This window comes from Scleropages formosus, chromosome 24, assembly GCF_900964775.1.
Source record: "Scleropages formosus chromosome 24, fSclFor1.1, whole genome shotgun sequence".
Lineage (NCBI taxonomy): Eukaryota > Metazoa > Chordata > Actinopteri > Osteoglossiformes > Osteoglossidae > Scleropages > Scleropages formosus.
In genome coordinates, this window is record NC_041829.1 from 13,508,463 (window position 1) to 13,534,340 (window position 25,878).

The following is a 25,878-nucleotide window of genomic DNA, read 5'->3' on the forward strand; positions in this document are numbered from 1 at the left end:
CGGAGGGGAACTTCAGATGGACGTATCCTTCCAGGGAAGGGGGAGGAGGGCGTGGAGCGAAAATAGCGTGACCAAGATAACACTCAGGAAGTTTTCCTTGGGTGAAAAACAAGTGCGTCGCACAAAAGCAGCCAGAGCAACATCTGATACTACAGGCAGATAAACATCTGGTTCAGTTCTTACAAAACACACAACTACACTGGTGGGCCCCCTCTGTTTACTGAGGAATTCGGAGAATTATCACCCGGCGGGCTTTATGGTCCATCGCGTGGGTGTTGTGTCACGGTGAGCTGCAGAAGCCATAAAAAGAAAGCAATACGTCAGGTTTGCAATACACTCGAATTATACAATCCATGCGTATCTGTGGTTTTTCAGTGGAAACATGATGACAAATTGTCATTGCTCCTCTAAAAGTACATGCTGCATTTGGATACACGTTAGGTTGGACAAAAAAGTCTGCAATAATAATAATAATACCATTCTTGAGGCTTGCTAAAGGAAATCGTCTTGCCCTTTCCCCTGGAACCAGCTGGTCCGAAGTTTGATCTGCCTTTTCTACCGTGTTTAGGCAAACACGCCACAATGACCATACAGCCGTTGGTTTCCACTTTACTCTGCAATGGATAAAATGACCCCCAAGCAAAGCATAAAATATGGAGATGCTACATTTGAATCTGAAGGTTGCAGGTTCGAATCTCACCTCCTTCTGTAGTACCCTTGAGCAAGATACTTACCCTTGCTCCAGTAAAATTGCCCAGGTATATAAATGGGTAAATAGTTGCTTAACGTGACAAGTCACTTTGGAGAAAAGAAAAGCTAAGTGAATAGGAAATGAAAACTACTTACCATTCTTTACCTATCTGGGTAATTTCACACAAGCAATTTAGGGTAAGTACCTTGCTCAAGGGTATCACAGCCAGAGGTGGGGATCAAACCTATGACCTTTGGCTCCAAAGGCAGCAGCTCTAACCACTACACAACCAGCTGTTTTGTCTGTACCCTTTTTTTTCAGTTTTCATCAACCACTTATTAAATTCAGGTTCATGATGATCCAGAGTCTATCCCAGAAGCATTGGAGATGAGGCAGGGTACACACACACACACACACACACACACACACACACACACACACACACACACACACACACACACACACGTCCATCACCAGTCCACCTGATATACACTTCTTTGCACTGTGAGAAGAAACTCACGAGGACACGTGGAGAACATAGAAACTCCACACAGAGTGAGGTGGAGCTGTGGGACACCAGCACTACCTGCTGTGCCATCTTGCCACCCCTCATTTCACACAGTTGTTAAATATCTTTCACCATTATAACATCATTTTCCAGTAGTTTCGCAGTTCTGAATTACGTTGTTTCATCTGAAATCGGCTGCAGAAAGACTTGGGGGTGCTACATGATCGAATTCTTACTGAATTATTACATTTTGTACAAAAACCTTCCAGTGATTACACATTCTGATGAGTTCGATGTATTCTGGAGCTTGAAAGCATGGTGCTTTACTGACAGCTCACTTTGTTTTTAATATGTAATTTAACAACTGTGGCAATTCTGTTTTTAACTTTTTCAGCTTATTCTAGAGAATGTAAAACATGCTGAGGTCATATGTTTTCAAAGGCTTCGGATGGCTGTGCTGTGACCTTTAGTGCTCTATAAATACCAATAAATGTCAGGACAGCCATGTATGATGTAATCAAGAGTTTAATGTTTAATAGCATTTCTTACATCACACAAGAAGCATCACATTACAAAGGGCCCATAAACATTTTTACATGTTGCTGGTTTTGGACGGCAAGGGGTGTGGTGGTGTGGTGGTGGTGCAGTGGGTTGGACCAGGTTCTGCTCTCCGGTGGGTCTGGGGTTTGAGTCCCACTTGGGGTGCCTTGCGATGGACTGGCGTCCCGTCCTAGGTGTGTCCCCTTCCCCTTCAGCCTGTGTCTTCAGTTCAGAAAGTGTGTGTGTGGTGTTGACGGGGAGTGTGGTGGCGCAGCAGGCATGGCTAGGTCCTGCTCTCTGGTGGGTCTATGGTTCGAGTCCTGCCTTGTTGTGATGGACTGGTGTCCTGTCCTGGGTGTGTCCCTGCTCCCTCCAGCCTTGTACCCTGTGTTGCTGGGTTAGGCTCCAGCTTGCTGTGACCCTACTTGGGATGAGTGGTTTCAGACTGTGTGTGTGGTGTTGGACCATCCCACATTGGGGAAAAACTGAGGAACAAAGGTGGATGTTTCAAAACAGGAAAATGAACATCTATGTACCGATATAAATCCCCCCCCCCCCTTTTCCTCATCCATCTTCACTGTCTATGGACCCCAGCACTCATGGAAACTTCAACTGGGATTTGTGGAAGGTGCGGTACGTGGTCTTCTTTGGTGCGGCTTGTGTTGTCTGCAGGGCCCGTTGCACGGAAGACCGGCATGTGTTTTCTTAACCCCTTAAACGGACATTCATTTGGGAAATGCTACGGGAGGACACGGATACTCCATCCATGTCCTCAAGGCCTAGATCTGTGTTTTCCGATCTTTCCTCGACATCCACTCTATTCTCCAATGGCAAAGCACTCAAAGTCGTAAGGAAGGCTCAGTGGTTTGGAACCTCAAAACTAAGTACACACAAATGTAAGAGCTGGCTAACAGATATAGTACAAACTGGATGGCTTCCCGGAGACCTTTTGTGTATGTCTTTCTGGCAAATCATCATGTACTATTTTGGAGAGAGCCCCAGAGGTCTCTCCGCGGTCCGCTCTCCTTCCTTCCGCAGCGACGCCGGCCAGCGTTTCAACGGTTCCCTCGCGCGCTGAACTTTCCAGCTCCGCGTGAACTTCACATCAAAACGCTGCGGCTCGCCGGTGTCCCTTTGAAGCATCCGCCGCCCGCGCGGGGCCGCGCCGCGCGCCGAGGAGCGCTGTGAGTGGCGCGCGCCGCCCCGCCTACTACGCGCCTTCGGTTCCACAACCGACCGTCGCATCCCGTCCCGTCCCGTCCGACCAAAGTGAAGCTTCGAGCGGTCAAACCGCTGAAATAATGGTTGCGCCGACATTGCGCGGAACATTTTCTCGTCAGGAAAGTGGAGAAAGCGAGGGCTCGCGCCCCACATTTCTCACACACAGGTAACTATGCGAAATATGTAGCGCTGAAAAATGGTCACACGTCGTTCTGCCCTCGTCTTCAGCAGTAACAGTAATTACACATAAAGTGTTACGTAAATAAAATAAATCGGGTAGGAATTGACTATATGCGCACTGCAAAGTGAATATGCTCGGGATTTTTGCACTTGTCGAGAGAGAGAGAGAGAGAGAGAGAGAGAGAGAGAGAGAGAGACGCGCATGCACTCGGCGGGTGCGTGGACCATGCGCGCGTCCGTGGCAGACCCCGTCCCCGCGCGCTCCGCATCTTTCATTCATTTATTGCCCCCCCTCCGAAGCGAAGCGCGCAGGAGAAAAGCTCGTCGCGGACCTTCTGGCACGAGACAATAATAAGAAAAGAGATAAGACGAACACGGACGCGCAGAATAAGGATGGTGCGCAGCGAAAGGGCGCAGAGGGACGCGCTGGCCGGGTGCGGGGGCTCTGAGGACCCGCAGCGCTTCGCAGGGATGCCCGGGTGTCCTTTCAATGACGTCTTCAGCGCCGTGGAGCCCGGCGTGGAACCCGCCGTTGACCGGCTCGGCACCTTCCTGCGGAACGTGCAGGTCCTGCTCGAGGCCGCGGACTTCATAGAGAACAGCGATAGGAGGGACGGCAGTAAGTGGGGGTGGGGGCGCGCGCCCGACAGACACAGTCACAGACAGACACACACACAGACGCACGCACGCACACGCAAAACAGAGAGAGAAGGGAGAAAACAGGAGTGGGACTCGGAGAGACTCAGACAACAAAGGACGGAGTTCCATCAACTAGTAGGCAGAGCAGCAGCAGCAGCAGCACATGGATGGATGTGCGACACACGGCGCTGCGCTGCGATAGAAAAACCCGAAGAAAAACGCGCACCGCTCACTGCTGTGCTCCTCGCGTTAAAAAGCACTGATCGTTCCTTACCTTGCTTTATATTTCAGTTAAAACAAGCAATGCTTTTAAGCGTCCCTTTAAGGTACTCTGTCCATGTTGGTTTATCCCCGATCGGATCTTATATGTGTGTTTTCTACCTAAAAGCATACCTTAGTAAAATAATGTACGGAGTGTCACATGGGGGATCTCATAATCATGAAATATCATTACGTCCTCCAGCTCTTCCTGAATAATATATATAATTATATGAGTCTGTCTTTTTCACCTCCCAACCCCCCAAATTCACACACACGCACATCAGATTAATCCCCCAAAAAGCATGCCTTTTTAAAATCAAAATTAATCTTATTTGTCGCTTAGTAGAGCAGAGGCTCTGCAAAAACAAACAGGAGATGAGGGTACGAGTGACCACCGCGCAGGTGATTTCATGGAAAGGGGGGGGGGGGCAGTGTTTCAGTGAAAAAGGGGAGAAATCCTATAAGATGTGGCAGTTTATTAACCTCCTTCTAGCACTTTGACCTATTTTTGCTCGTGCTGCAGGAGTGATTGAAAAGAATGGGGACAGCTGGCACAAAAGCTTGACACTGGACGGGTGTAACACTCTGCCTAAAGATTATTATTTAGGTATATAAGCGTTTGAAAAATGGCAACACAGGGTAAAACAGAAGAATTTGTAGCTTGGGGGTCATGAATCAGGTCGTTTGTCCAGAAAAAAAAGGCCTGTAGGTGTTGGAAAAATAGCGTTCAGGGGTGTATTTGTCCTTTGTCCATCAGTACTGTTGCTTGCCTGCAAAATTATAAATTAACGCTTAACAATTAACATTTCTTTATAGAGGGTTTTATGGAGGGGTCATCTTTAAAGCTCTATGCAATTCTGACTAGCTCATCGAGTGCTTTATTGTTTATTGTATTTCTCTGATGGACAAGAGAAATGGAATGCAAGAGTTTGTTTATTCATTCTTAGTTTTGAAGCCCTTGATTCTCAATATTGCTCAGATGTGCAGCGTGACTTGAAATCCCACATTTGCTGGAATCATTCTCTCAGCTGATACAAAATGGCTCGTGGTCTGTGCTGCAGTAAAGGTGCATCACGTTTCTGTTTTAAATACACACACACACACACACATTTTCAGAACCGCTTGTCCCATATGGGGTCACGGGGAACCGGAGCCTAACCCGGCAACTCATATCTCTATTCAATCGCTCATTTGAAGTCACACAGACGTCTGAGACGTGTTTGTGCTTGTCCAGACTAAGACTAGACTGTTCACCAGTCATCGTCGCTGAAAGGAATAAATAAATACAATTGTAAACAAAGTGTTAAACGAACCCTTTCTATAACCTGTAGCAATGCATGTTGCTGAAACGTGGTCAATGTACTTAAATCTAAGGCCCATAATAAAATTCCACCGTTAATTACATTATGTGAAATCACGTAGCGCTGCATTAATAATAGTCTACTTCCTGGTCTCTGCAGGAGTACTCACATGGTTTCCACATGGAGCACATTCCAACGTTGTGATTGGATAAATAAAAGAAAGGTGACCGTATTTACTGGCATACTAGTCCAATAAAACAGGCTGTTACTGGTGACGTCATATGTTGCTGAGCCTGGCTTCTGCTTGTTCAAAAATCCGCGCAGTTTTAGGGGTTTCTGGGATTTGTAGGATGTGCTCTTAATAGGAGCTTTTCCCCTGGACGTAAATATGACCGTTCGAAAAATTTTTGCAGCACTAAACTTCACAACTTTTATAAGTGATTGTTATTTCGGGCATGCATCATCATGTTGTAAATTTTTTGAAAAGTTTGACGTTATGGATATGTGTGCGAACGCTCGGTTACAGATATAATTACTGCATATAAATTGCAAAATAACAGTACATGATCCAGGAATAAAGTTATGATATCTCCTACGTGCCAAAGCTTATTTGACTAATCCAGATCCAGATTGTGTATTCTGTGTATATAAATATGGTAGCACAGTGAATAGTGCTGTTGTCTCACAGGACTGGGTGGTGCGAGAGGATGTGGGTTCGATCCCTGCTCTGTCTGTCTGTGTGGAGTTTGCATGTTCTCCCCATGTCTGCGTGGGTTTCCTCTGGGTGCTCTGGTTTCCTCCCACAGTCCAAAGACATGCTGTTCAGGTTCCCCCATAGTGTGTGAGAGAGCGTGTGTTCCACTGATGTATGGATGAGTGTCCCATTGTAAGTAGTGTATCTAGCAGTGTAAGTTACCTTGGTGAATAAAGTGTGTGGTCTGATAACACTATATGGTATCCTTTGTAAGTTGCTTTAGAGAAAAAGCCTCTACTAAATAAATATAAATGCACTGCAAAAATACAAAGCATTGAGAGTCAAAAAATGTCATGGTGTGTTATTGTATCCAGTGCAAATGTATGTAGCCTACATAGTATCAATTTCTTAAAGTCATTTTAAACTATCCTGTGCTTGCCTTTATTACTACTATTGTTTTTATTATTACCCTGAAAATGAAAGAGGTTATTTCTTTGTTATTTGTACTAATGCTTGTCTGGAACTCTGGACCGTCTATGATACTCCATTTCCCATAAAGCCTGGCTCCTGCTCCCGGTTTCCTTTTTATAGCTGAAAGGAAAAAACTTCATAACCCATAAAGCTTTGTGCCGAGGCCTGGCTCCGCCCCTTGGTTGTGCGAAGCAGGTAAACAAACTGGGGGAGGAGTGGAGCCAGCGTCCGGGGAGGTGAAGGCACTTGGGCTTTCGGGGGGGGGAAAAAGCTTTTTATATATCATTTATACACTTTTTTTATTATTAAATAAAGAGTTTATTTAAAAAACTACATGTAACTATTATTTTACTGAATATTTTAATATCTTGCTATTCAAATATTTTTAAAGCTGAACTGAACTTGAGTAAAACTGACGTCGACGTACTAGGAATATTTTCTACTTGTTTAGCTGTACTGTACATAGAAGAAGAGATAAGGGAGAACGTGGAATCAATGACATTGTGACTGTCCTGTATTTTATGAGGAAATATAGTACGGGTTTTTATTAGCCGCATTTCCCAAGTCGTCGGGACGACCGTTCCGTTCGCTCGCTCGCTCCCGCAGCAATGATGGCCGTGCAGCTCATTAACATCCAGCGGCTGCTCGAGGCGGCCGAGTACCTGGACAGGAAGGACAGAGGTACGGCTCGCACGTACACACACAGGCTTCCACACACGGCTCCCCTCCGTTGACACTGACTTCTCCCAGGACTTGATGTCTCCGACTGATATGTTTTCACGCAGGTCCTGTTGAGAGCCGTGTTACTCCTCTCTCTGCAGCTTGTGTGTGTTTGGGGGGGGGGTATTGCGGCAGTACTGAGTGTGTTTGTCTCCCTTTCTGTGCAGAGTGTGAGCACGGCTACGCGTCCTCGTTCCCCTCCGTGCAGAGCGCGAGCCTCCTGAGACACCCGCGTAAACTGCGCAGTAAGAGGCACAGTGGCGGGGGCAGCACACACAGCAGGTGGGTAATACACACACACACACACACACACACACACACACACACACACACACACACACACACACACACTGAACATACACACAGTGAGGGACATGTACATTTATTTATTTAGCGGACACTTTTCTCCAAAGCAACTTCCAATGAGCTCTATGTAGTGTCATCAGCCCACACACCTTATTCACCAAGGTGACTTACAGTGCTTAATACACTGCTTACACTGGGATACTCATCTGTACATCAGTGGAACACACTCTCTCTGTCACTCACACGCTGTGGGTGAACCTGAATAGCATGTTTTCGGACTGTGGGAGGAAACCAGAGCACCCGGAGGAAATCCACACAGACACGGGGAGAACATGCAGACTCCACACAGACTGAGTGGGGATTGAACCCACATCTTCTCAAATCACCCCGGCACTGTGAGAGAGCGACACTACTCGCTGTGCCACCATATACACAGAATACACAATCTGTACACACGCTCCATGCAAAGGACATGTAGCGTACACCCAAATGTATACAAGAGGTGAGACACATACAAAACACGCACACACAGCAGGTGAAGAAAGTATACATAACTCATACACCAGGACATAGAAATACACAATAAACGTATAAAATTCAAGAACAACACAGATTATCTAAAAACACCTGTATCAGGTAAGAAATACACACACACAGAGCAGGTGAAAAATCTACAGAAAACTGGTGAAAGTATGGAATAATGTACATAAAGCACACAATCTTTATTCTGTCCATGCAACACACACCTTTGACTTCTCTTATTTAGGTCTTCTGCTATTGCTTTGAATGTGGGAAAAAAACCCATCAGAAATATTTCCATAAATATGGTGAGCAATATTAATAGTGGGGTAGTGGGACACTCAGCAGTAACATGAAAACAAACTGCAGGATCTGATATGCATTTACTTTGTGTTCATTGAGAATGGTGAAGTTTCCCATTTTATTAACGAGTTATTGATAGGATTTGTACAGAGTCAGTTACTAAAATGATCAAATGTGTTTGATAGGCTACTTCAAAGTGCTTGGTTATGACCTGGTGGTGTTTATCATAAGCTCTGAGAAAGTAGCATTGAAACTGCTGTTTATTATTATTAATATGAATAATAACAACAATAATAATAGTAAATGTATTATTGCTACATTATTGTTATTATTACTAATAATAATGATAGTAGTAATGATTAATTTATCTGATGCTTTTCTCTAAAGCAACTCAAAACATGAAATTTATACACTAAGCTACTTACCCTGATTTACCTGTTTATAGGACTGGGTAATTTTTCCTTTGTTAATTTAGGATACAGACATTATGAAGGGTATGACAGGACTGGGATTCGAACCCAGATCCTTTAATAGAAGTCTGTCAGCTGTTACCAGTACGTATGCCACATGGCGCCCCCAGTGACATATAAGGCATAAAAGTGACATTTATGTTTCATTGACCAATTATTGCAGTAATTAGTTATTACAATTCCTGGGGCAGATCTAGCAGCAGTGTCTCAGACCAGAATGTTAGTGTAATTGTATAAATCTGACATTTTGTTTTTTTTTTTGTGCTTTGTCTATAAAATCACATGTAAACACACGGTCCTCCACCCTCCCATGCTGCTGTTCTAAGTTGCAGTCCATTTTACCACGGTGCAGTATGACGTCGCAACACTCGTGCCGTAATGAAGCACACGGTTGTGAATAATTCAGAGAGATGTTTACGATGCGCTCGTAAAGGTTTCGAAGAGTGATAATTAAAATGGGCACGTCACCGGGTTTTGCGGGGATTGGCATAATGACACGGGAACGCACGTGTGTTTTGGGACTACTTTGTGCTCCGTAGGCGTACTACAGTTAGGTTAGGGTCAACAAGGGCCTTGTGGTAGAACGTCCTGTGATACCAGTTGTCCGCACATTGGCACAGTCTTCCACTTCTATCATCTGTGCCTTAACTGTGTTGAATTTCGTAGCGAAATGGCACTTTTGGGATACGTATTTCAGCCCCGAAAAAGAGGTGTGTTTTTCCGCCCGGTGCTCTGGGTGACCATCTCTATCACTCCTCCTCCAGTCACGCCGCTCCTGATTACCGTGTTCCACGATGGTGGTGCATGAGGAATTCAGACAGCTCATCAGGCTTGTCCTGCTTCTGTCTGTTTTTGTGTAAAAAGGTTTTTTTTAAAATAGCTGTCCAGTGCATCCGCTTTTTTTTTAATATATATATATATATATATAAGTAATGTGCTGTCCTGCCTTTGTAGTTGCTCATTTTGGAAGGGAGAAGTCGCAGACTGGAAAGAAAGGGTGACGTGGTGGTGCCCAGCTCAGTTGGGGTGGGCTCACACCCGGATCCCTCCCCATTTTTCTACGTCATCCCCTCTCTATGCTGCAGCTTGAGAAACCTACCAAAGAGCCCACTACCAAAACCAAAAAAATTAAATAAATAAATAATTATAAAATGTAGCTTAGTGTGAAAAGCATATACACACATGCATTTTGTTTACTTTAATTAAAAAGAGGATTGTTGCCAGAGGAGATATTTTTTGCAAATGGTAAAAAATGAGAGCTGGATTACGGTAATTCTCTATCAGGTGCGCACAGTTACGGTCGGCAGACGATAAAGACGTCAGTCAGTCCATGTCGCTGCTTTGCACATCCTTTTTTGTATAACAAAGCAGGCCTTCAGGTCAGTCATGTGAAGCAGCCAAAAAATGGATAGGGGAGGACCAGGAGGAGGAGGAGAAGGAGGTGGTGGTGGTGGTGGTGGTGGTATTAATAGAGACTGGTGAAGGGAAATAACAGGTCCCTGGTGCGAGAGCCCCGGTCTCCATAGCCGTTGGGAGCGCTCATTTCTCTTTGTGTTTCCATACAGCACAGCTTGTAGAGAAGCAGCCAACTCGCTGCTCTTTGTTTACACCTCGCTGCTTACTCGTGCCCCAGGAGGGGGCTTTCACATCACAGTCAACTTGTTTCATGGCGAATATGCGTCGCCGGCCCACTTTTCTGTGCACCGTTCATCAGATCAGAGCACAAATGTGTCGACGTGTGATGTGCAAATCTAACTTATTGTGTGCTTCTTTTTTGCAGTCTGCTCTTGAACTGAAAAATTGAGAATTTTTTTTTTTTTTTCTTCCCTTGTAGGTCCACACACAATGAGCTAGAGAAGAACAGGTGAGTTGGCTGGATTTTCCTGAAAAGTGGCTTAGTGCTTGTAGCCGAGATCTTCCGCTTGATGCGAGATGTCACGCTTGAAGTTTGAAGAACTTCGGTGGGGCCTCGGGGCGGGATGAACGAACCCACGTGTGACTCCGTGTTTGGCAGATATCTCTGCAGCAACAGGTTATGAAAGTACAAGTAAAATGTGGCCTGGTTCTGCTAATCCAAAGGCCTCGCCTCCCTGGCCGAACAGCCATGCCACCATTGGGTCGTGCAGAGGTGGTGCCGTTGCTAAGGTTTCATGTTACAGTATGGCTGGGGGTGGAGGTGCACAAGAACCAGAGAGAAATGAAACCAGAGATAATAGTTCAGATGTCCTTACCATGTTATATAACCCAAGCGGGAGCAGGTCTTAAATGACGATTTTGCCCAACATGGGGCATTTCCTAGTCTGCAGGGCATGGGCGAATTTAAATATATGGGTGTGGGCCTCCCGTAAAACTTGATGAGCATAACAGATATTTTTCAGTGCTATTTTTTTTCCCAGATATATGATTCAACACATTGTATTTGAAATAATTTTAATGCATTTTAAAATTCTCTCGACTACAACAATAAGCTTGTTAGTGTACTGATGCTTGTTTTAGTCTGTTCCTTTTCCTGCATCTAAAAAGACCTTTGATTAAACAAATACAAAATGCTGTTTTGTTTTGAGAAAATAGTTTAAAAAAGACTTTGCCTTTGCCCCTTTTGCATTTTACCCTTTAAGGAGAACTTTGCAGACAGAAATTATCGCTGAATGCCTGCAGTTTGTAAATGATAAGAGTGGGTGGAGTGACTCTGGTTCCACCCTTGGAATGCAGCCTTGACATTCAGGCTTGATCCCTTAGGCCCGACGTCACTCGGTGAGGGGTGACATCACTGACCCACTCAAGTGTCACCTTTTTTCGGGCGATTCGGTTACAGGGAGACTCCTGAGCTTTTCTGTGCTGAATCAACTAGTTGACTGTTTTAGCTTTACCCTCTTCAGGGGCTCTGAAGTGTTGTGCCAGCTGTCCTGTTATTCCAGTGTCGATCGCAGCTTGTCCAGTGTAGGGTTGCAGTGGTCCGGAGCCTATACATTCCCCGGGCAATTGCACATGGCACTAACCAGTTTTCTCTATCAGAGAGGCTACGTACCAAACGCAAGCGCTTTACAGGAGAAGTGAGCCACTGTTTTAAACGCTGCTGCAAGCCTGCTGTTGCATTTTACGGAATGAGCCTTCTGTGGTGCACAGGGCGAAACCAATTCATGCTCATCAGCCCCCTCGATCTAAATAAGAGCAGCTTTTTTTTGAATTCGGAGGGTGTCACCGGCCCGGGCGCCGCTGCCCTGTTGGCTTGGATCACGAGACATGCAAAGACGAGGACTTTGCAAGATAAGGCTGCTGCTATCTTTAAAGGGGGGGGGGGGGGGGGGGTTCTTACAATATATACGCAGCTCAGTAGAAGATGAGCCCATGGCTGATGTTTCCCAAGATGTCGGCCTCATGAAATCCGGGCTCTGCTTTGCAACGGACAGTATATCATCTTAATATCTTATTAATCTTTGCTAGAAGTTTTTGCTTGCGTTTTTTTTTCCTCAAGCCATGTGTTGTAAAGCTGTGAAAATTGTGTGCTGATTGTGGCTTGTGGTGAAGCAGAGCGCAGGCGATCAGAATAGGTGCTTTAGTCTTCTTGAAGTGATACCGTGTTGGGAGGGCTGTGCACGCGCAGGTTCAGTGTTTGTTTTTTTTTTTGCGTTTTGTCCCACCGTGCCGCTATCCATTGGACACCAAAGTACTTACCTGTTTGCGGTTTGAGTCGTCGCCCAGGTTATCCAGGTGTTTTCAGCCGTCTCCCCATTTCCCTGCTGTGTTATAGCCCTTGCTTTGGCTCAGGGTTCCGTTCGACGGGTGCTGGCTTGTTAAAACAGATTAATCGGGTCACCCACAGGATTCCCCCGTAAGACTACGCGCTCACTTTACAAAGCAGGATATGGCCTGTTGTAATGGGATTGAATATCTAGGTTCCCTTAAACTGATTGCCGTTTGTTTCCAGTTTGCACAGATTTCTAGGATCAGGGAGAAGTACAGAATGGCCCTTTTATTCGATAACGGAGCGACATCTAAAAACGTAAACATTATTTTGTATGTTATGGCCACAGAAGAATTCCGAATTTTTTTGATGGAGTTCTGCTGTTAAGACACTGCAGCCATCGTGCCCTGTGGGATTATTTTGCAGCTAGAGGGAGGGCTCTCGTCTCTTCCAAGGGAGAGATGAGTATGTTTGGAATATATTCCATCCGCATTTATTTCTTTATTTATTTATTTATTTAGGGACATCTGGTACTTAGTGGTTAGAGTTGCTGCTTTTGGAACCAAAGATTGTAGGTTCGAATCTCATCTCTGGCTGTAGTACCCTTGAGCAAGGTACTTAACCTAAATTGCTCCAGTAAAATTATCCAGCTGCATAAATGGACAAATAACTGTAAGCTTGCAATAATTGTAACCTTAACATTGTAAGTCACTTTGGAGAAAAGCATCAGCTAAATGAAAAAGTGTCAACATAAATGTAAACGTAAACATTTATTAAGTCCCTCCCTCCCTCCCCAGCTTGGCTAATGGTGGGCCTGAAAATTGCACAGTGCAACCCTTTCCTTCCACCAGGATAAAAGCATCCTATGTGTAGAAGTCTTTTGCTCTGTGGAATGTGTTTAAATTTATTAACCATTCTGTTTTTTGATGCTGCATGCAGTGCTGCCCATATGTTCTTAATATTTGCTTGCATGCAGCTCTGTTAGATGTCAGATCTCACATTGGTGTGGATTGCAGGCCTCACTCCGATGCCCTTCTCCGGAGCAGCATTTCTGGAAGACCCTTTGGCTTGTGTGGGATCGGGTTCATGTGGTTCGGACCCACAAGTTCTCTGTGTGCTCTGCAGGACCTGCACTGTTTCATAGAGCCTTCATTATTTTTTTTTTTCTCCATCTAATTTACATTTACATTTATTCATTTAGGAGACACTTTTGTCTAAAGCGACGTACATCTCAGCAAAAGTACAATTCATGCATTATATTAAGAGAAGGAATATGTCATATTTACATGCACTCCTTTGGGTTCTTTGAACTGTTTGTCCATATTTTGATTGTGACTTTGTCCCAACACTGTTACATCACTGATTATCAGTATTAAATCCCCAAAGTAACAAATTATGTAACCATTGCAGTAACATTCACCTCCTGGCATGCTTCTAGACCCTATTTTTTTAATTTAAAAAAAAAAAAGAAAAAAACTGCCAACATTTTGATGGCTCATGCTCACCGTGCCCCGTATGGTTCCTGAAGCTTGCGTTCTCATTATTTGTTGGCTTTGAGATATATGCATACATGCGACCACAGTGGCTGTTTGTGAGGGGTGCAGACAGACAGCGTATGCATGTAGATGTCTCTGTGGAGCATCCTGCTAATACGCCGTATTCCCTTACGCCAGCTCTGGGGTAGTCGTGCTTAGGAACAGGAGGAGAAAGCCCTTTCTACATTGTTCGCCAAGGAGCTTGCAGTGTCCGCGGGGAGTGCCTTTTGGATGGTGTGACACTGCTTGGTGTACAGGAACCGTTAGTTCCCAACAACGTGACACCTCGCAAGCTTTTATTGGCTTCGAAAAAGAGGCTTACTGGATTTGATGTTTTGCTGCCATGCACACGTGTCAGGGCTTGTTCCCGCTGAGGGGACCAGGACTAATCTCCCGGAACCTGGCAGCACGGCATGAGCTTGAAGGCCCGGGTGTTGTGGAGCAGTCAGAGAAGACATCGGAACCCGAGGCTCTGGACTGAGTCAGGGGACTCCAAGATTCCGGGTGCGGTCGCTGACGACGGAGCCGTGCCCCAGAACGGATCGGCCCAGAGACTTGGACCGCGTGCGCATCTGCCTTGTCCTTGGGATGTTCCCCGTTGATCTGCCATACGCTGCCGCACAGCGACACGCCGGCTGAGTGCCGGGACCTGGAGTTTGCCACAGGTTGCCTTGGTTACCCACATAGGGACGAGTGGAAGCAGGGATTAGATGGCCATTAGATACCAGTGGGCTGTACTGGAGTGGCAGTGGGGGAGGGAATGACGGGGGCGCTGCAGAGCACACATCTGCTCGCACCGGGCTTTGTTTGTATGTATGTATTTCTGGGCAGAGACGTGGTTTTTAAGATTTTAATCCTGAGCTTTTTCATTCTCGGGTGAGGCAGGAAAACCATCAGAAGCAGATTTCTGACATTCTGGATGCCACACATCACACGATGCGGCGACACACGTGACTATCCCCCCCACCCCCTTCAGCATGGTGTCTCCTGCTGATTGCGTTGGTGCCTGGTGAGGGTCTGCTCTTTGTGTGCCCCCCCATTGCAAATCGGACCGAAGACTTTTCGCACGTCAAGTGAATCCACATTGCGGCATGACGGTCAGCTCCTGTCCCTCTCCATCCCCCACGCACCCCAACACCGGGGCTGTGCATCGGCATGCGGCTCGGCACCGGTTTGCGCGCACAGCGCAGTTGGCTTCACGGGGGCGATAATTACTTGTTTGTTGAAGCACATTACTGCGCCATGCTTTTACCACAACTCATCTGGGTGGGATGTTTTTTAGAATCAAATTCCGGGGATCTTTGGGGAGAAGAAAAATCTCGCTCATCCATTTCCTTGTGCTCATTTTTGACATACTGGAAATTGCAAAAGTATAAAATCCTTTTGTGTTCATAGGTAGTTCGGCTTTTTATGGCCTTTCAGCTTGACGGCAGCCCTACCTCCGAATCAACGTCGAGTTAGAAGGTCTCGCGAGACAAAGTTGCAGGCGCATTGTTTGAATTCCTCGGTGCTGCGGTCGGGGTATCCCCTGATCGCTGGCTTCTCTTGGTCTGCTCTGTGTTTGATGGATGATCGCCACTGCAGTTCCTATCCTTCAAAAGATCTGCATTTTTCTGAAGTTGCTTTCAGGCATCCGCTGGTGCGATAAGTCGGGCAGTAAATGGGGAATGGAAGGTTATTCTCCAGAATCGAGTGGCTTACGTTTTCTGGTTGCTAGTTTGGCCCACGGCTCTCCTGAGGCTGCTTACCGGTGTCAAAGGGGAGGAAAGAGTGCCTAAACACACCTAAACCAGCCCGTCCTCAGGGTGAATATCCTGCTGTCCTCGTGTTCCTCTCCGACAACGATGTTGTGGCTTCCTCATGTTTGGGGTAATGTGCCCTCTGATTTCATATCGTCGAGTAGGGAAGACGTGGGGCTGTTGAGAGCTTAGCGGTTCGTCTTTGGATCCAGGTGTGAATCCACACTCCTGCTGTAACACACTTGATCAAGGTACATAGCAGTGATCACTGCTGTTGAAAAGAAAAGAAAAAAACAAAACACTACCCAGCTGTATAAATAGCTATACATTTAATATTGTCAGTTGCTTGGGTTCAGGCAAACCATCCTTAACCTCAGCTGTATTTTCATGCACATTTGAGAAGTTAAAGCAGCAGGAACACGGTATTTGCAAAGAGGCACTCCCAAGTACAGGGGTGCAGAATAGAAGCAATGAACGCGAAGCGCACCGGAGCGCGGACGCTGCAGGCCTGCCGCGTGACGAGCCCGTGGGCTCTTGGGTATAGAACAGCGCTGCCCATTGTGTGTAAGATGTGTGCAACTGGGGAGCCCAACTGTCAAAGACAGAGATGGTGACAGTGTATGTCGTGTGTGTGCGTTCAGCGTTACGCAGAACTCGGCGAATTGTGTTCAGCGTGTAGGAGAGGGGAAAGAATACAAGGGTGCTCCACCATTTCCGCCTCTCTGTTTATAAACCAGGAGTGTTTTTTTTTGATGAGCGAGACACAAAAATCAGATGGTAAGTTTTGTACCGCATTGATGCTCTGCTGTCGGTCTCCTGAGTCTTTTATTTTCACTTAATCTAAAGCTGAACCAAGTTGTGAGGGGAAGTGATTGGGGTTTTGCAAGCAGGGGCACAGCCAAGTATGAGGTTTGTGTGCTTCTGAACTGCGTGAAGAGCAGCCTCATCACATACCTGTAGGCTCTACACACACCTGGAAATGGAGCGCACAAATTACTTGCATGGATGGTGCTTTGCTTTCATTCAGAACGTTGGGCCTCCTGCGAAACCATCCTTTGCTCTCCTCTCTCATGCGCTGTGCTGATGATGCACTCTGGTCAGTACACAATATAGAGAAGTGTTAACTGACATTCCTGCGATGGAAAAGGAAGAAGGAAATATTGTGCCCTGCTTTTGACAAGCTCTGCCCGTCGTTTCCTCATTCCATGCGTGCAGTTAATGGGGAAAGTAGATGAGGTCCGAAGAGTAACGATCTTTTCTGGAATGCAGATTTAAGAAGCGTCGAAGCCACGCGGGCAGAGTAGTTGCGCTTCATGCCGAGCCCAGCGGTCTTTCTCTCGCCCTTAGAAGATGAAAGCGATGGCGGAACCTGTGATGCGAGGCAGCCTGCGTGAAGATGCACACGGCACACTGACCCCGACAAAGGGCGCCTTTCAAAGCCTCCCGCGCAGCGGCTTGCTCTCGGCCGCCCGGCTTTGTCTCTGCAGCACGGCGTGGGGGTGGGTCGAGTCTCGGATCTCTCGTACGCGTGGTGGGGGGTGGTGTTCCACTCCAGCATCGTCGGGCGCAGGGAGGCTACTCAGCGATGGAGAAACCACACTGGAATCACGTGTGCTGAATTATTGTTTCACCCTCTGTCGACTCACTGGCAAAGCGCAGTTGGACAGGCCGCTGGCCGCCTGCGCCGTGTGTGTGTGTGTGTGTGTGTGTGTGTGTGAGAGAGAGTGTGAGGAAGTCCCAGTGAGCCGACTGTCTCGATGCTCCTTCCCATCCCCCGCCGCGGTAGTGAAACTTTAATTCTTGTCTGCCGCTAGGCATTCAGTCAGATGGACGAAGTAGGGCCGTGGTCCGGAGGGGCCCTGTGGGGCAGGGGGTTAGTGCTGGACGCTGGGTCCTTGGCTAGTGTGGAGTGTGAGGCGCACGGCTTTTCGCAGCTGCTCTAGCGGAGAAGCAAGAACGTGATATAATGTGGAAATCTGCATTGTTGCAGGGTGGAGGGCAATAGGGGATCATTTTTGGGTTTGTTGTAGGAGAAAGTGTGTGTTGTCACCCTAAGGTTTTTATCTCCAATTTGTGCTGCTGGACTATAGTAATGAAATGAGATCTATAATGACCCTGTTTTGGCTTTGTTTTACTCTGTTCTTATCAGACTCCTGGGACCGGGGTCAGAAATTACATCACTTTGACACCAGCGAAGGGCAAGTAGTCTTCAGTGATTTAACTTCTGAGGGAAGGGCCATGAAGAAGGCCACACTTTGTCCTTGAAGCAGCAGGAAAGAGGAAGCATCCAGTAAACTGTTTTACTGGTTTGTTTATGTGTGAGAGTAATTCAGGAGTTTGATGATTGGTTGAAAAGAGGGAGAGAGTTTGAGGTCAGCAGGGGGTCCCAGGTTATCAGGGGTTATCAGCAGCGAAAGGGGGTCCATCCATCTGCAGGAAGGGGCGACGCACAAGAGGCCCACAGTGTGTGTGTCATGTTTATCAGTAGAAGCAGCGTGAAATGCTGGGAACATACCAGCCGGTCATGGGGTCACAATCACATACATGCTTGTGTGTGTGCCCACAGAGAAAAAGGAGGCGATTAATCACCAAGATTCACAGAGCTGGGCACCATGGGGGGGGGGGGTGTGTGTGTGTGTGTGTGTGTGTGTGTGTGTGTGTGTGTGTGTCTGGAAGCCAAGCTGATAAGAGGTGATGTGTGCTCACTCATCCTGAACCCAGACACGCAGGTCCCTATCAACACGGCACAACAGAGTGACACGATAGCACCGTAATGATGGCAACAAGCATGTGCGCGCGCGTCTGTATGTGTGTTTGTATTCCCAAATGCGAATCACGCTAAAGGGTGGGAGCACACAGCACTCTGCAGGGAGCCTGAACACCAGCGCAGTCCCAGGGACAAGAGGGTTGTCACTCTTCACTGTCCCCTCCTGCACTGCTGCTGGAGAACAAGGCCAAGAGGAGGGTGCTGTGGAGCTCTCGGTGTCTCGTCCTCTTTTTTTTTTTTTTTTTTTTTGTTCTGTTCCTCCTCACTTCTATTAATGCAGCTCTTCGCGTGAGAACATCTGTAATGTAGCAGGGCCTCGTGCAGAGCCTGAGTCCTGACTGCGCCACTGCTTTTGCTGTGTTGCAGACGAGCTCACCTGCGACTGTGTCTGGAGCGACTGAAGACACTTATACCACTGGGACCAGACTGCAACCGGCACACGACCCTGGGACTACTGAACAAAGCCAAAGCACACATTAAGGTAGCTTGTGGCCTCGAACCTGCCGCCATGCTGGAGAACAGCGTGAGCTCTGACACTGGTAAACCTGGATGCTTGGATGGGCACCGAGTGCGTTCTGTTAGTCTGGTGGGGAACTTGAGGGTCGGGGGGGTTAGAATGACAGTCTGTATGGAGTGCTGCACATTCATATAGCGCTGAATTTTGTTTACCTCTCATATAAAACAAGGTTTTGTTCACGCAGTGTTTCAGCACAGGGAACCTTGTGCTCTTTACCTACCATCCGCTTTACCATTATTATTATGACACATCTCCCCCATAAGCAGTGTGTATGGCGTGGACCTACACCCACTTTACCGTTATTATTATTACCACAAATCTCTGTGGTACAGTGCTGTTTGTGCGCTAAACTATTTACACTGATTTACGCATTTATACAGCAGGGTAAGTACTTTAATAAAGGCTGTAGAAGGTGGGATTTGAACCTGGAACCTTCAAGTGGGAGGTGACGGTTCGAACTGCTCTGCTGCTAAGTGCTGCCGTGACGTGAGACAAACATGGCAAGATTAATGTAGTGAGATCCAGTGTCACACGCTCTGGGTACATCTTTTCCTGGTCTTCCTCACGCTGATTAAGACCGACATGATGCAGATGTACTGCGATTCAGTACCGTGTTCATGTCAGTTCAGTTGTGAACACGCACCCATGCAGTCAATGGGCTTAGATAAACCAGCAAGTGGCCCCCCCCCCAAAGGGAGACAATAGGTTATTAGTCTATGTACTAGTAGCTGTGTGGTGGTTCTGCTGAAGGTCCCGGTCGCTGGCCCACTCTGTCCGAAACCTGTCTCTCCCCCCAGCCCGACGGCTCGGCCATCGCGCAGAAATGTCAGCAATCACTGCTTGTGAAGTCCTCTAAATCTGCAGCTATTTATAGCCATGTTCAGTGCAGCTGAATAATGAAACGGGACTAGAACTGAGCCCCGCCCGGCCCCGTGTGCAGCAGAACGGAGTGGGGGTGGGGAGTTGGGAGTAATACTTGAGCTCTTGGGCATTTAGTAGTTGCCGTGTTTGAAAAATCGCTGTGCTGTTAACCAAGGCTGAAATGTGTCCCAGTTACAGGTAGAGATGTTCCGGGCACAGCTGCATCATCCCAGCACTGGCTTCAGTTATTTAAGGACATTTCTCTCTCTTTGAAACACAGTTCATGGGATTATTAACTATAAATGGCAAACCGCAGCGGTTGCTCGGAAGGTGGCCAGAGAGTTGCTCGGGGAGTTGGAAGAACGACGGGAGTTCGTTTCTTGGGCTCCCTCTCGCTCCGTCAGTTCCCGGCTGCTGCTGTGGCTATTTTTAGACCTCCTCTCCAGAAGGGGCACTTAAAAGCGAAAACGGAGAAATACTCGAGCGTTCCCAAAGTCGGCGGGGAACGTTACGTTCGGTTCTTGGTGACGGGGTGCCAAACGCGTGGCGCGTGCTGGCGTGTGGCCTGCGACTCCCTTCTCCTAGGTTTTAGTAGTGAGCGGCTGCTCCGGCTCGAGCTCAGCGGCACTAACCCTGAACGCGAGCCGTGAGACCCTTTGTAAAGGCGGAGACTGTTAAGGCGCTCTGCCCCTCCCCCTTTACGCAGAAACTTGAAGAGATGGAGCGGAAGAGCCGACACCAGCTGGAGCACCTAGAGCGGGAACAGAGGCACCTGCAGAGGCAGCTGGACCTGCTGCAGGGCGACACAGAGAGGACGCGCATCAACAGCGTGGGCTCGGCCCTGTGCTCCGACCGCTCCGACTCGGACCAAGGTGAGAGCAGCTCCCCCCCCAACCCCCAAACATCCTTTACGGTGTGCGTGTTTACTGTCGGGGGCACAGGGAACAGCTTTGCTATATGAATAGCGCTGGTTAGTGATTCGCACCGTGAACATTTCTGTTGGCCGAACATGGAATTATCAGCATTTTCATAGCTGCCCTGAACGTGTGCAGAAAGCGCTACTGTCTCCATGGGCGTTTTCGGAACACTTTGGCACGTACAAATGTGTTTGGGTGGCACAGTGGTGCAGCAGGTAGCCCTGCCACCTCACAGCACCGGAGCAGTTGGGACGTAGGTTTCGATCTAGCTCAGTTTGTGTGGAGTTGGCATGTTCTTCCCATGTCTGCATGGCTTTCTGCTGGGTGCTCCCGTTTCCTCCCATACTCCAAAGACATGAGATTAAGTGGACGTTGTAAATTTCCTGTAGCGTGTGTGTTTGTGGAGTTACCTGGAGTGGACTGGCATCCCGTCCAGGGTGTACCTGCTAGTCTTGGGGCCAGCGGTTGCAGGATAGGCACCAGAGGGCCGTGACCCCAACTGGGGCGAGCGCTGAGTTAAATGTGTCCGCCGAGACACGGAAATTCTCCCAACCTGCTGGTCAGAAATGTGCCGTCTCACCGCAGTACATGCGCAGTTGAGCCGTTTCGGAAAAAAACATCACAAGACCCCCAGTCAGCAGCTTGTGCGTTTAAATGTTTTCAGCAGTCGAAGGGTTACCTTGTAAGCGCTTCTGTCGCGTCCCACAGAGGAGATCGAGGTGGACGTGGAAAGCACCGAATTCTCCAACGGAGAGATGGACAGTGCGAGCACAGCCAGCACGAGCGACCTGGACGACCACAGCAGCCTGCAGAGTGTGGCCAGCGACGAAGGCTACTCCAGCTGCAGCATCAAACTCGCCTTTTCCTCCTCCTCCTAGAAGGCCCCCCCGGCTCAGCCCCACACCTCCGACAACCCCGCCAGCGGGGCAGCCTTTGGAGGAGAGTCGCGTCCACAGCCCGGGGACGTCCAAGCCAAGCAGAACCCATCCCCTACATCGCGCAGCGTGACCACAACACAACCAGCTTCACACCCTCCTTTGACCATCCCTGCTGAACCGGGCCTTTGTGACACCAACCAGTCGGATTTTTGCAGCTTTGCCACCCTTCTTCATTTTGTCTTTAAGCAGCGCAGGGGCAGTGGCAAGGATTTTTTTTTAAGCAGCAGTTTGGGTTCTTTCATTTTTCAAATTCATGAATTAGTCTTTAGAGCTTATGCAAAACATCGTTTGCATGTTTATTTTTGAACCATTTGGTTTAACTATCAATCTGAAAAAACTAAGAAAACAGTACAATCTTCAGAATTGTGCATATGTGGAAGAAAACCCCTCATTTTCATGTGAAATGAGGCATGAGATTGTTTTTAAAAAAAAATCTAGTTTAATTTGAATCATGTTTCTGGATTAAAACTTTCTTGGTATGCAAGAATTTGAATCCAAATGGGATCTGAACTCGGTTTTTTGAGCCGGTCATCAGCGCCACATCCCGTTCTGCTGAAAAAGGAACCGAAATTCGACACGTAGTTTGTGGGAACACGGCTCAGCTTTGCCATGTCGACACACCTTGGCTCTTGAGCCTGGTTTCATTAGTTAAATCGGTGCTCGGAAGCGAGAGGAACCGGTGCTACGCGGAACACGCCCAGCCGAGCAGATCGAGAAGCGTCTGGAGCGGCTGTTCTGCGACATCTCATCTGAGTCGAGAAGGAAGACAGATACACACACACACTTCCCATTAAAATGGGTTGTTTGGTGCATTGAATTGCTGGAACCGGGTAACGCGGGTTCGAGCACGCAGCTACCATAAGCAGAGCCAGTGCCACGAGACCTTGTCCAGCAGGCGTCCCTCCTAGCAGTGCGTCCGAAGCAATAACACTTGTAGTCATTTTGTCTTGACGACTTTGGCTCTTTTTCCCTTTACTAGAGGCACGCGGCTGTGTCCGTCCATCCGTCCAACAGCAAAGTGAACTTGCTCGTTTTGTACATACTTTAAAAAAAAAAAAAAAAAATTTAAAAAAAATTTAAAAAATAGTTTAATAAATTTAAAAAAAGGAGAAAAATCAGTAGTACCCATGGATAGAAGTGTTGCCTCTTTTGCCGTTTGTCTTGTTTGTGCATTTTTAAATTATATTTTTGGAAAGATTTATTCTCTTGAGAGTGACAGTCTGTGGCACGGGCAATATTTTACTTAGGTAATTTTGCCGGTTGAAGCGTTCGTCAGTTACAGTCACACTTTCTGTAATTGCCATAAAGGAGGAGTAACGCCTCAGTCGAAGACGTAGCACGAGGAAGAAAATGCTAGAAAAGGACTTTTATTGATCACTGCAGAATTTGAGTGGCACTCGTATTTATTACACTTTTTTGTTTGCTTTCATTTCCAAGAGGAGAAGCATTCCACTAGTTGTACCTTGCAGCTTGAGGTTTCCCAAAATGCACTCGTGGCTTTCCTTACTTCCCCTCCCCTCCTTTGAGTTCAACGTGCAGCCGATGCGTTCTGTCGTGTGTGGAAGAGACTTCACCAGATTTGGGGTTTTTTTAATGAGAATTTTTTTAAATGAGTATTTATTTAACTCATACCCCTTTACAGAGCATTGCTCAAAACAGATTAACTTATTTTCCTGTTTGTTTTCATTTGTCCGTAACACTTAATTTTCACTGTTAATGAATTGGAATAATGTAGGCATTTTTTTTTTCCTCCTATAATAATGTGTTGCTGATGTGACAGACCTTTGAAATGTCTCCCCAAGCGAATCTCACAGCCGCCCTTTCGGACAGGCCTCATTTCGGGCCGTGACTGAGCACAGATGGGTGGGATCGTTGGCGGACTCTTCTAGAACAATGGGCCTCCACTAACTCGTGGAAACCGACCGTCGTCCTGCTCAGGGTGCAGGAGTTACATGATCCCTCATCAACACAGTAAGACGAGAGACTTTGGTGCCCTGTTGCGATGATTACCTTGAAAACATCTCTTTGGACTGTTACGATTATTGATTTTGATTGGAAATAATTTTCCATGTTGAATGAAGCTTTTTTTGATAGTAACCCAAATTATTATTATTTGTTATTTAGCTGATGCCTTTGTCCAAGGTGACTTAAAAGGACAGTGCTATAGTGTGCTCAGGCCTCTTCCCACACAGTCCATTGTTTTTGGGCAGATTTCCTTTGTTTCCCATGTATAATTTGTCATTTGGAATTTTATTTTTTCTTTTATCAAATGCACTATGAGAACAACCTGTTTTAAAGAAGCGTTGTTCTGATGGTTCCCTCAGCACCGTGTCTATGTCTTGGAGCCTCCTCGGCCCAGTATCAGTTACCGTGTTACTGTGGCATGAGCTTTGGGATATAGACGCTGGCAGAGGAGGTTGGGTCGCTGAAATAAATCTTTTCCACTCCTGACTCCTCTCTCTGCTCTCCTTGTCGCTCGCATATCGGCAGCTCCACTTCTCCTGCGCCGTTGCTCCGCAAACCTAACGGCACTCAGAATTACTCCTTCGTACTTCCGTCCATGCATTTAAGTTGCGGTACAAAATGAAAATGCGGAAGTATTTTCAGTGTAGTCTGCTGCGTTTCCAGGACTGTACACTGCTAATATCTTCCAGCATGTTGTCATGGGACATTCATGGGCTGAGCACCCCGGGCCGCTCTGCTCCGCTGCTCCCACCTGCTGGTGAAAATAGCACTTTGCATGGAAAAATGTGATGGACTTTGGGTACTTTCATAAAGAGCAGCGTCTAGTCCTACCTACATTATCTAATAGTTCTACCTGTAAGCGTTTATATATTTTAAAATACAATAAACATTTTCTACACAAGATTAGCCTGTGATGGGCTGAATCAGATGAATGAAATATTAAATAGTATGTTTAAAATTAAGATGAGGAAAATTGCTTGTGGCAGCAAACGTGGTAATTCTCCCCCGTATTTTTAATATGTCTCTCCATAGCACCTTGTGTGTTACACTACACAACGTGCTATATAGAGACGCATTAACAACACAGGGAAAAATTACAACTCTTCATGCAATTTAATATATATATTGTGATCTTTGTGGCAACTTTATTAAATTTCTGCCATTCTTGTCTATTTGGGTTTTGATGCAACTTCTTTGATAGTTTGTAGTTAATAGTTATAAGCTGTATTTGATGGATTGCTGCTTTTTCCACAGAATATTCAGGTTGTTTGTGGAGACCTCGGTGTGAAGAGAAGCGTATTGAAAATTAAGGACCAAATCCACCCGAGCAAGGGAGGGGTTTGTACACAGTTTAAACGGCATTTCATAACTACGCTCCGATGGGAGCTGTTAAACTTAATTTCATCTTTTCTCTACACTTACCAGTGGTGTGTTCAGTATTAACCACCGCAGGGACTAGGCAGGCGTAGATGTCCTGCAGCGCCTTGGAGCCGAAGAGGCTAGTAATGCACTGCGGTGTAACAATACAGCCTGGTAACAGCTGCATGTAATTAACCCTGTTCTGTTGCTCATTTTTTGGGCTGAACTTCAGAACAACTCACTGGCAGTTGAGACTTTGCATTTTTCACTGAGGCCTTAAGTGCTGGCAAACATCTTTTGAAACATACAGGACTTTGTTCAGAACATTTTACAGAATCCCAGCTATTGGACTGTTTCTATGATGCTTACAAAGTGCACCTGCTGTTTTCAGTTTAAATTCAAGGGGGGGGGAATCACTTGTTCTGTCTTCAGGGAAATTTGTTAGCCTATACATTTGACAAGAACACAAATGAAAGCTAACTTTTAAACATGGGTTTGAGTTTCAGAATCCATGAGAAAATATAAGACAGGTGTGCACAATTCCCTAAAATGTCATTTGTGCACCAAAAGTTAGAAACTATGGCTAGTTAAAGTTAACATGTTAAAATACTAAACTGGATAAAAAAAAATGTTAATTTATCTGGAATTGTCTACTGAACATATTCAGTCTCCTACACATCCTTTTACTGTGTCATTCAAGCACCAAAGAAAGTTGAGACAATTACGAAACTCAACTTTGTTCTTGCTTCACTTTTTACTGTTGTATACTGA

General features: G+C 46.6%; 1 protein-coding gene across 2 annotated transcripts; it reads left to right on the forward strand.

The window, feature by feature from the left end:
• Window positions 1–3,421: 3,421 nt before the first annotated feature.
• On the forward strand, window positions 3,422–24,479 carry mxi1 (max interactor 1, dimerization protein). 2 transcript variants are annotated; one of them, XM_029248848.1, is made up of 6 exons: window positions 3,422–3,759; window positions 7,394–7,508; window positions 10,659–10,688; window positions 18,917–19,031; window positions 20,635–20,800; window positions 21,554–24,479. In XM_029248848.1, the coding sequence occupies exons 1-6, from the start codon at window positions 3,534–3,536 to the stop codon at window positions 21,721–21,723; spliced, it is 822 nt and encodes a 273-aa protein (XP_029104681.1). In that variant the 5' UTR covers window positions 3,422–3,533; the 3' UTR covers window positions 21,724–24,479. The 2 variants fall into 2 exon arrangements, with proteins under 2 accessions (XP_029104681.1, XP_018582085.1); XM_018726569.2 differs by lacking the exon at window positions 3,422–3,759 and adding an exon at window positions 7,021–7,187.
• The last annotated feature ends 1,399 nt before the right edge of the window (window positions 24,480–25,878 follow it).